We start from the raw sequence: 12,126 nt of genomic DNA, 5'->3' as shown, positions 1-12,126 counted from the left end.
AATACTTTTTAGTCAGGTATTTGTCACAAATAAGAAATCAACTTCTCAGCAGCTAGAATGCCATTGATAAAATAGGAAGATTTAAAAATTATGAGATCCTCCTTGACTATTTTATTGCATCAGTGCCATCTAAAAACTGTTCTGTTGTTTTAAAATTCTCAACTACAGCATGCCTTAAAAGATGTATGACAACCAGAAAACTGGTATGATCACTCACTTGAATCATTCTTTCCTTCTAAGGAAAGGAACTGCTTAAGTTGCATACATGTGTAAAGAACAAGGCTGTCTGAACTGGCTTTTGAAGCAAGCAGCAATTTACTATTGGTGCATCTTCCCTGATGTATCTGTCAAGTTATTTGTTGAAATTGCATGCTAGCACAAATTGTGATATGTATATTTGAAAGCTGAAGTTTATTATTGTAACTCATAATACCATTTGTCTTGCGAAAACTCACATTATTAAGTTCAGTCATAAGTTGGAGGAAACATACTTTTTTCTTTTAAATACACCATGTTTCTCCATACCTACTGAATGGTATGACTCTCATTATTTTGGAAGACTTGGCTAAAGAATTTGCAGTATCATATTGTTGAGAAAGTTACTGCCTTAAAAATAACTCAGTAATACATAATTTCCTATCTTTATTCAGAGTGGGCAACATATCCACTTGGTGAATAGCTACGTCTTGGTCCAGGACTGATTCCAGTGCTTCTGCCTTCAGATGTCGTTTTGTTCCCCTTTGATCTTCATTGACTATTTTAGTGGTTCTTTTTTTCTTTCTTGTGACAACTGGAGCTGATATCTAGAGATTAACTGGAGCTAATATTTCAAAATCATGTTCTCCTGATTAAAAAAATTAATGTCTTGCACTATTTCATTCTTTCTAATTGGTTCTTCATATTTGTTTAGTATGAGGCGGGAGATTTTCTTACTCCTATGTGGCCACAGAGGAATCTGTCTTTGAGGTTCACTGGTCATATTCTTATCTTTGTTTTAAAGAACATCTGATGGCTCTTTCCCATGTTAATGATTAGGAGAATGGTTTGCTCAACCTGCCAGTTTCTCTCAAACACAATATAAATAGATTAGTACCTGTAGAAGTATAACTTAATAAAAGCCAAGACAACACATAGCAACTCATAAATGAGAGCTGCGGTGACAGTTGCTACCATCTAACAGTGTATTTGTGCTAAAACAACCTTCAATTTGTAAACTAACTGGAACATATTCTTGCTGTTACTTAACATAATTTTTTGCAAGTACTTATAATTGTAGAATGATTTGGCTTGGAAGGGACCTTAAAAATCATTTAGATCACTGGTCTCCACTTGGACATTGTGCCGTTGACTGCCTTTTTGAATGTGACCATCCTTGGATAAGGTCAGTTCCTTATCCACTGAGCAGTCCATGTCTCTCCAGTTTAGAGACAAGGATGTTGTGCAAGACAGTGTCAAATGCTTTGCATAGGTCCAGGTAGATGACAGCAGTCCCTCTTCCATTTATCCACCAACACTGTCACCAACATTGTCATAGAAGGTCACCAAATTTGTCAAGCACCTTTTGCCCTTAGTGAAATCACATGGTCAACAGTCACCTTATTGTCCATGTGCTTTAGCATAGTTTCCATGAGGATCTGCTCCATGACCTTGCCAGGCACCGAGGTAACACTGACTGGCCTGTAGTTTACCAGATCTTCCTTCTTTCCCTTGTTAAAATGGGGGTTCAGTTTCCCATTTTCTCCTCAGTGGGAACTGTCTGGACTGCCACAACTTCTCAAATATGATGGATAGTGGCTTTGCAAATTCATCTGCCAGTTCCCTCAGGACTCGCAGATGCATCTCATGAGGTCGCATGGACTTGTGCACTTCAGGTTCCTTAGATGTTCTTAAACCTAATTTTCTCCTGCAGTAGGTGGTCTTTTGCTCTCCCAGTCCCTGCCTTCTGCAGCTTGGGTGGTGTGGCTGGAGCACTTGCCAGTGAAGACTGAGACAAAATGTCAGTGAGTACGTTGTTCTTCCCCACATGCCAGGGGATCAGGTCTCTTGTTTCCTTCCTTTTATCACCGATATACCAGTAGAAGCTTTTCTTGTTGCCCTTGACTCACTTAAATTCTTCATTAATGCATCGTGGCTTTTCAGGTAGGGATTGGTCCATTTATTCTTCATTCAGTTTAAACATGTTTGCATTAACTGTTTGCACAATAATGTTTTTTCACATAATTGTTAATGGCTGTTCTTTGCAAGGGAATGTGGATAAAAGAAAAGTCAATGTTGTTTAGTATGGGCCTTCTCCAAAGGCCACTAAAATTGATCATAATCTTTCCAATTGTTTATCTGAATCAAACAGAAAAAAGACATCATGCCTAATGAGTCTACAAACTTAATCCCAACAACATAAATCCTAGTGAGTAAAAAAATTTATAACATTCATGTGAGGAGTAATTAACTTGTTTTCTCTTTTAAAGTAGCTGCTAGTTTTGCTTAACCATCAGCACTGATAAAATCCTTGCTGCAGTGATAGCAATGCAAATTGTTTTAACTGCAAATATATATGACTTCTTCTGGAGGTGTGAAACAAGTAGGTATTCATGCAGTCTGAGCATCTTGCTATCTGTAAATGAAGATTGATATGAGAGTTGCTTTTACTATAAACTAATCTTTATTCAGTGTCTGCCTTTCAGCCTCAATAATGAGTCAGTATCACTCTATCATTGTTCTGCCTACCCTGCTGGAGCTGGCCTTTATCTTCAATGACTGAGCATCCTCAGCCTTCCTATCAAGCACACTGAAAATGGGAAGCTACCCCAACTTCTGTTGATGGGAGTGATCTTGTTACAAACTTAAGAGCCTTGGACTTCTTATGTGGATTTATGCTCTCAAAGAATATCAAGGACATTTAAATTCCTTTGTGAAAAATGACAGATACGAGTAACTAAAATACTGAAAGATTCTGAAATTCCTTTTTGGGCATTTCTCATAAGAAACAGGCATCAGGTCATGAATAAAGTACTTCTGGTGCTTTTCTCTTTCTTTAGTGCTAGCATTTGACTTTTCTCCCACTCAGAAATCTGTAAGAGCTCATTGAACACCTCAGGGAGCACATTCTTATTCAACGGAACTTGCAGGCTTACAGTGAGATGTAACTGTGCCAGTGTATGTTTTACATGTTACGCAAAAGGTTTCATTTTTGCCTTCATTTCTATTACTTCAATTTCTAGCACTTTTCCCACTTCCTGTCATTCATTCATATGTTCACCTGAAAATTTCAGAGCAATCCTAAGTTGCACTGGCTTGTGAAAGACCTTTCTGGATGATTAAACCAACTCAGGAATTCTAGAATGCACCAGATTCTTGTTACCACTATTGTACCACCTATTTTCCTATGTCATTCATATGCTCAAATACCCATTTGTGACAGCTGTGTCATGGTTTATGAAGAGGACTGAGTATAAGGGTAACTTTGGTCTATTAGTTATAGATATGTGGCTCTGAGATGGAGCAGGACAGTGAAAGAACATCCTGATTGTCAAGTCAATTCTTTCTTTGTCATTGGTTTTACAGGTATTATTACCTTGCATTCAAGGCACACGAGACTCCCCTTGGTAGCAGAGAAAACTGTCTTGCCATTTTGGAGAAATCTAAATTAGACAACTGGATTCTTGGGAAAACCAAGGTAGGGGATGCTAACATTTTCTCAAGGATAGTATCCTTTTAGCAAAACATGCCTAATAATGGTTTGAAAAGTACTGCATGAACAGAAGAGCAAGGAATTTGCTCCAGTTAGCCTCCTGGGTTATGGAGGTGTGCTCTCAAGATAGCTGAGTTGGTGTGGCAAGAGGAGGGTTGCATTGGGTACTTCCCCAAAGGGCATTCTGCACCTGGCTAACTAGATAAGGAAAGTATATCTGTCAGTGCCTGCTGAGGTAGTGCCTCCTTGAAATTCTTCCTGCTCTTAATTATGGCGTGACTGAAACGTCACACTCTGGCGCATCCTGTGAGCCTGGTTAGTACATCATCCATTTGTGGAGTTTCAGGGAAGATCCTTCTGACTCTATTAAGAGCCTTTGTTCATGGTTTAAAATGGACTGGATGACTTCTGTAAAAAGGATGTTACACAGTGTCTTGAGTTGTTTTACAGTGCACAAAGGAAAAACAAGGAGAATTTTCCTGATCAAGACCCAGATAAAGTGTATGTAAGCACACGTAGGATTTGCCATCTGAAGTATAATGCTTCATTATTATGTCTAAAACCAAATTCAATCCAGGATTTATCTTCCCACTGTCAAGAAAGGCTACATTTCAAAATTGTTGATACTTGAAAAAATCCCCCCCTTCTTTTTTACTTTTTAAAGGGGGTAAACATGTGATTTATTTTGCAATGGGTTGATTATAATCAGTGAAATAATGAAATTCTACAAGCACACTGAGAGCGAGTATTTGATTCACAAGATTGCTGTGATATTAGCAACCAGTATTTTACCAGTTTTCTCAGCAATGGTGCCCTAAAATAAGCTGAGGTAAGACTAAAGAAAATGCAGAATACAAGAGGTTATGTTACTGCCTGCATGTAATACTGAATTTATTTTTCTTTTTTTTTTTTTTTTTGTTCCATTTCAGGTTTTTCTAAAGTATTACCATATAGAACAGTTGAATTTGTTCCTGCGAGAAGTTACAGGAAGGGTGGTGGTCATGCAAGCCTATATCAAGGGATGGCTTGGAGCAAGGAGGTACAAGAAAGTCAAAGAGAAAAGAGAAAATAGTGCTGTTACCATACAGTCAGGTAAATGTTCACATTCCCTATTTCATTCAGTGTTTTTGCATTTCAAGCTGTTAAATTTCATGTACATTATTTATTCATTCATAATAGTTTATTATGAAATCAAAATAACTGGAGGTGCTTTTGCACCTCCAATCAGCTAATTGATGCAAATATTATTGATTTACTTCTAAGGTGTCATCTTAGTATTTGGTAATGTCTTTATTTAAATATTTTAGTATTTTGAGTGTGATGCCTCTGCACAAAATTAAAATATTGTTAGGTGTGTCTATGCTAGCATGCAGCACATAAATTAATGCAGCAGCATGCTCCTCCTGCCCCCATGTATACCAAAATTCCAGGTAACATACGTCATGGCGTGGGCCCAAGAGGCTTCCTTATATCCAATTTGGGGAGCTGTGTGAGGAGGGAAGTTCTTGTGCTGACATGATCATGCACCTTTGCCTTTTGGGTTAGGACATCAGTGAGCACATGGTGACAATTAAAATTTGGATGAGTGAAGCAGTGTTTGAAGTTATGGGGATGTGAATACTGCAGTCGTGAACCCAGAGTTCAACATGTGGGTGGGTGGGGAAGAGGTATTGGGGGTGGGGGATGAAGTGGTTATGGCAGGAGGGATGAAAGTTTCAGCACATCTCTGACTCTGTAGACTCTGTAGCACTTCCTTAAATAAATGTAATTTCCAGCACATGGTTTTGTATTTTTAGCCTGGAGAGGATATGAAGCTCGCAGGAAGTACAAGGAAATAAGGAACAGAAGAACTGATGCTGCTATACATATTCAAGCAGGTAATTAAAACATCATTTCAATTGCCAACACCTATTCTGATTTCATGTGTTGGTGTTTATAGCCAAGAGAAATATTATACAGTCCAAACAAAAGCTATCACAAGCATTACTTCTTATCCTTTGTTCTTCAGTGCGAAATGACACCAGTGACAGGTATCAGGCACTTAAGGCTTTTTGTAATTACTTCTCTCGAAGCAAAACATACTGATTAAAAGCTGTTGAGTTAATTCTTTAAGATTCTTCTGAGCACAGTCAGTGTGATTCAACTATACATAGAGCTGGTATGAAGCACTGGTTTGTTTTGACTGTGATTGTGGATGTTGGTGCTGGACATGCATTTCTCTGTCTTTGTGTCAGCCCTCATCTTGGCAGGTTGACAGGTTTTTGTTTTGACTGCATGTGGGGTTTGCCAGCTTTGGCCAATCTTTTGACTCTCTGCCAGGCTCCTATGCAGCCATATCAATATGAATTTGAATAAACTTTAAAGAGATTACTGGAGGAACAGGCCCATAGGGCTGTGTAGGTCTCTAGTAGAGTGCGAGGTACCATATGGCACAGAAATCTAGGAAGCAGTGCTGTGATCTCAATAGTGTTTTCAGATGCTGTTAGTATGAAGCAACCTCCATATAATGCAGTGTAATACACTTTTCCTGTCCAATCCCAGGTTGAAGGACTGTAGCCGCTCAAAAATGAGTTGTAACAAATGTGTTTACAGATAAACCAAAGTACCTTATTTATTCTACCAGCTGTCTGTGATATATTTCCTTAAGCTTTGTCACCTCTCAGTTCTGTATCCTAGAGACTAAAGTCAGTCTGAAAAAGGTGTGTTCTGAATATTCTTTTGATTTGTTCTCAAACTATTTTCAGTAAATTAATTTGTTTTCTTTTTGTCTGCGTTTGCTACTCTAAAATCAAGCTCTGCTGTGACCTTTTGAAGAAACAGAATACCAGACTAATTACAGAAAGGAACAGAGTATCACTAGGATAAAGTAACAATTTATAGCTTTGCATGCATACTCTTCTGTGGAGTCATGAACCATGGCTGTAGGATTAAATGCAGAATATTCTATTAAATGAAGAACTGTCAAGGAGAATTCTTTTCTCCCATTGCAACAAGCATTGAAGGACTGCATAAGTGCTTTCTCCCCTTTGTGTTGTCATTTTCTGTTGTTTTCATGATAGCAGAAAGAGTAGATTTTAAAGTACCCCCTGCAACTGTTTTCTGGAGTATTTGCTACATTTAGACTTGGCCATACCGGAACATTGATTTCCTGACTTACAACAACCCTTTGCCATAAAAAGGAAAGTGAAGCAGTTGACCCGTCACTATCCCACTATTACTAGTTCCTTAAGAGGAGAGTTACCCAGTTTCAGTAGAAAGCTGGTGTGTAGCAGTATTACCTGGAGAGTGTGGGGGACATTCTGCCTTGGAGTTTCATGCAGAGTTTTTCTTGGGTGAGTAGGAGATGCATGCTCATTACTAGCTCTTCAGAGAAAGTGACTGATCTATTCTGCTGTTTGCACACATGGGAGAGATTGAGCTCTGTGTTCCTTCCTGCCATCTCAGATGCTGCGTTGAACATGGCAGAGCAGAAGCAGTGAGAGTGTACACATAACCTTGAATTTGGACACTTCTGTTGAGCTCTGTGGACCTAATGCTGGAGGAATGCTATTAGCACTCTTCCTACCAGCGCACATGTTGTCTTCCTTTGTAACCTAGCACTTGACAGTTCTGGTGTCAGTCTGGGTGAATAACATTAGGAATATACGGTTAAGAGTGACACAGTGCACCTTCATATTAATTAGGCTGTCTGCCCCTCCTATCTTTGGTGCTGCATTCAAAGGAGTAAGGTAATAATCCTCAACACATTTCTGTCTGCCTTTGGAAACCTGTGTCTAGGACTTCTTATTTGAAAATTCTTCTTGTGCAACATTTTCTCTTCTCTCCGTGCTAATTATTTTGTGTTTCAAATCAAAGTTCATGCTTGCTAATGATAGCCACCGTTTTCCAGGTTTTAAAACACCTTGACAGTCTTTCTGTTGTTTACATTACATTACATTGTCCAAGTGCCTAGTGACGCTGAGGCAAAGGCAACTCCAAATCTCTCTTCCCTGCACATCTTATAATGTGAGTGTGTAGTTCAGGCAGCTTTTCAGTAAAATTGAGTATGACCACCTTTGTATTAATTTTTTAATGAGCCTTTTCAGGCAGTGAGATGGATTGTTTGCATTTGTCATCCAGACATTAGCAAAACCGTACAATTAAAATATATGTACTTCCCTCTTCTTTCCCTTCCCCCTCGCCCCCTGCCCAAGCAGGCCTTGAAATTTAGGAAGCATTTGGCTTACATGTTTCTACAGAACAGCGCATATTGAAATTTGTTTTCCTTTCATCTCTTTCCCAATAAAAGCAGCCGCTCGGCTTATCCCTTTAGCTTCCTCAGAACTTCCTTTCAGAATTCCCGATCTATTACAGCACATTCACATACCAGAAACAAGATGCCTTTTCATGCTGTCAACCTTTTTCATCTGAAATGTAAATTAATTCTTGCTGGTACGCTTTGACAGAGATCAAAGTAGGGGTATTAACCTTATTGGGCCTTCTCTTCATCAGAATCAGTTCCAAAGACTGCAAGGGTAGTGTTAGGAGGCCAGTCTTCACTGTTATCTATGGCCCTCCTCCAGGCAGTCCTCTGTCTACAAGTCAGCATTTCAAAGGCGCTGATTTCTTTTGTAAATGACCTTATCATTACTTTAAACTGTGTGAAAAATGATTTGCCTGAATAATTCTTGCAGGATTATCCTGCTCATTTTAATTGTGGGGGGACTTCATTCAGATTCCAGGATATTGTTTAAGTGGTTTTGACAGCAAGTGATCATAGCCTGATATAAAGGAGGAACACAGCTCCTGATTGGAAACCTCTTGACTTGTTCAGATTGTTCATTTCTTGCAAGTCAGTCTTTGAGGTAGACTGCATTTGCATTTTAAAAATAAACAGATGCCTTTCAAATACATGAGCTGGTGGTCTGGAGATCTCTGTGGGCCCAGCAGTTCACTATCCATTGAAGAAATGTTGGAAGAAAAAACAAACTTATGAAAAAAACAACCCTCACAATATACATGAGGATACAATTCCTGAGTGTTTTACATGAAAAAAAGTCATTCTTTCAGATGGGGGAAAACACCCTTGCTAGCAAACAAAATATTTGTGAATTTAAAATAGATGGGGAAGAAAAAGCTACCCTACTTCAGCGTATTTATATCACAGGTCCTCAGAATACACAGATGTTCTTAGACTCATGGCAAAAATGGTAGATAGGGCACACAAGGTCTTTCCTGCTTCTTCCAGTCACATTTTCCCAATCTGTGAAGGTCAGAAAACTCTAATTTTTAGCTTGGAGGTGAATTGTAAAGAATGATTTTGTGTGAAATGTTTGAGTTAACAATACTTTGCACTTCTGAGTATTTCTTTATAATTTGGATTTGTATTGTTTTGATTTTAGTCTACATAAAGGAAAATATTTTGTTAAAATAATCTTTTTTTTAAATTACGTTGCTACATACACAGCTGGTTTAAATCAGTGTATATCCACTGAATCATCTGACTGAAATGTTGCTGCACTGATTTACCTCGCATGCAAGACTCATTTGTTATTTCTTTGTATTAGAAGAATGCATTAATAAGAATTTAAAACAACAGATAATACAATTATAAAAGTATGTTTTCCAGTTCTGATAACATGTATTTCCATGCAGTGTGGCTGTCGTCCCAAAAGACTTACAGGAGGATTTTAATCTGGTTATTTCGTTTGTGAACTGATGTTGCCAAAATGCCAAATGAGTGGTGCATGCGATTCACTTAGATCCAAGGTGACATCACTGAATTCATTTTAATTAGGCCCACTTTAGCCATCTGGAATATACTGTGCAGCTCTGGTCAGGACTGAGTTTAACTATGCTTCCAGAGGTGAAAGGCAAATGACTAATCCATTGAGCCACCATCTCCTCCTCCAACACGTGCTCACACACTCACCATATGTCATGTTGTATTGGAAAATTCTTTATCAAGAACTCAAGATTTGGGTTTGTTGTTTGTTTGGGTTTTTTTTAATATATATAAAAAGTGATGGATGTTCAGAAGGAAACCAGATGAAGGAAATCCTTTGTGAATTACTTGCTTTCTGTAACTTCTGCCCATACAGGTTTGCTCACTATTTACATTTCTCTAACATGTGCTTCTAGCAAAATTTACTCCATTATAATAATAATAAAAACAGAGGGTGAGAGAACAGCTGTAATTTACTATTTTACATTTACAAGAAATGTCAGCTTTTAATAAAATTGTTACCTTCAGGATTTTTAACAACAAAGGTTTAACACTGGCTTCAGTAGAAGGCAAGGAAATATTTCTTGAAAACCCTATATTTATCTGTCTATTTATATCATTGTGCACGTGTGCGTACATGTATTGAGCTAATACTGTTATATAGATCTAAGAATTATATGAGTAAAATGTTCCAAAAACTTCTAAGCACTTTATAAATATATCTAAAAATATTTTTATTTTCCTGAAAATAACAACCATTAAGTCACAGATCCGATTTTACCCTTTTTATATCTTTTTTTTTTTCCCTTTTAATTACATTGTCAGTGTAAGAACCATTGAAGAGATGTGTTTTTCTGAATGACAGCTGAACTGACTCATTCTGTTATCTTGATTTCACATTCAGGGTAAACCAGGCTGGTTTATACAGCTCTGGTTAACTTTACTCTTCTGTCTCTTCGTGTTCTGTGCTAGCTGAGGGCATCCAGTAATTCTTTACTGTTAGTGTTTATCTCTAGTAACCATTAAAAGCCTGCTGCTCATCTGCAGGGAACATGTTAGGAAAAGTGGGAAGGTCTTACTTTTTTGAAGTATGAGGTCCTATATTCTATCCTCATCTCTGAGCTAAACTCTGTCAATATAAGTACATCTGCATTTCCTTTGGTTTACTCTCCTGCTTTTGACGAGTTGGAGACCATTCTTACTAGTTTTCATGCCCTTGATACGATCAGGAAGGGACAACAATGGACAATGTCCAACAACATGTTGGAAAATCTATTCTTGCTAATGTTGACAAAGAGTTTCACAATCATCTTTGCTTTTTTTTTTTCCTTTGACCAAGTCTCACAATCAGAAACTGTAATGCATGGTAATTTAAAACCCTGTATCCAAGTGGTGATAGGCATCAGTGACACCAGTCCTGATGGCAGTCTTGGTGAGTCTTCCTAATAGTCACTTCTTGTTACTAATAGTTGCTGCTTGTACGTGAGAACTCATGACTTGCTTTCTCAAAATGCTTCTGCCACAGAACTTAAAAGTTTTTTTCTGCTGTTAAACAGGAATCACCCAATATCCATCAAGAGTGAGAGATGAAAGAAGGGAGGTATTCATGGGACCCAGCAAAGGATGTCACTCTCTGTCCCTTTTAGTGTTCATTGGAATTAATTTGGCATGCAGTGAAGAATCAGATTTATAGGCTCCAAATCCTCTCAGATGTTGTTAGTTAAGCTGCTGAATGCTCTTTTAACTGGGCAAATTAAGAAAGTGATATGCTGTGCGTAGCAAATCAACCTCTGAGTACTTACTACCATGATATCTTGCAATGCAAGCATCAGCTTTCCTTTCCAAGTTGCTGTTATACGCTATTTTATGTGATACTATAGATTTAAAATTGTCTGCCCAGAAAATACCTGGTTAATATGATTTTTTTTACAACTGAGAATGAATCCTTCTGCTGTTTAAAAAACTACTTAATCTCTTTTCTTTATACTTCTGGTATAGACCTGTGATTATTTAGCTTTGATCTTTCCACATTGTGCTTCACAATTTGCTCTGTAACTGTATATTTCCTATGGGAATCAGAGGGAAAATGCTTGGACTTTTCCTATCTGGAATTGTGCAACGTTGTGTGTAATGTATATGCCTTGGTACTTAGACCTTAAAGGTTTTTTAACTGCAAGACACCAAATTTCAGACTCTTTGAGGTAAATATATTCTTGGTTTGCAAGGTGCTGGAGCTGGCAGCAAACCTACTTTGTGTGAGAACTGATCAGTACAAGAAGTAAAAATGTGTATGTGGCATATAAACATTTAATACCAAGTTACTAATGTGAGTGCTAAAATTCAGTTTCTATGTTGCTTTTCAGATCCTGTCATCTTTGGCTATGTAAAGATTAGGGTTAAAGATACTGTTTCTGGAAAGTTTGGAATATAGACTGCATAAAGTGAAAATGAGGTGACAGCTGGTAATCATTCTTCTTCAATGATGCAGTGATTGTTCATGGAGCAGTAGCAACATGAGTCTGCTAATTTCACACTCTTTGAGCCAAGTGCTTAGTGTCAAAACCACCACCAGTCAGTAATGCAAATTGCTGTGATGGAGCAGCTTCTCAGCCTCTCAGACTCCCCCAGTAGAATTCTTTGCATATGTATTTCTTTTGAAACGTTATAGATCCAGTTAATAAATGTTGAAAAGATGCAGCCCTACTAATGCTCAATGAAGCTTTTGAGAGACAAG

At 38.0% G+C, this 12,126-nt stretch overlaps 1 protein-coding gene across 7 annotated transcripts in view; it reads left to right on the top strand.

Annotated features, from left to right (window-relative positions):
* MYO3B (myosin IIIB) overlaps nucleotides 1-12,126 on the top strand; it is a 207,580-nt gene that overhangs the window by 141,254 nt on the left and 54,200 nt on the right. For all 7 annotated transcript variants that reach the window (XM_062604656.1, XM_062604653.1, XM_062604655.1 and 4 more), the window contains 3 exons: nucleotides 3,562-3,673; nucleotides 4,618-4,780; nucleotides 5,485-5,565. In XM_062604656.1, the coding sequence (XP_062460640.1) occupies nucleotides 3,562-3,673; nucleotides 4,618-4,780; nucleotides 5,485-5,565 (356 nt within the window). The remainder of the gene's footprint in view (nucleotides 1-3,561; nucleotides 3,674-4,617; nucleotides 4,781-5,484; nucleotides 5,566-12,126) is intronic.

Source organism: Pezoporus occidentalis, unplaced genomic scaffold, assembly GCF_034315485.1.
Source record: "Pezoporus occidentalis ecotype Australia unplaced genomic scaffold, CSIRO_AGI_Poc_V1 ctg88, whole genome shotgun sequence".
NCBI lineage: Eukaryota > Metazoa > Chordata > Aves > Psittaciformes > Psittacidae > Pezoporus > Pezoporus occidentalis.
The sequence above is the reverse complement of the archived record's forward strand: the minus strand, read 5'-3'. Positions and strand labels throughout refer to the sequence as shown.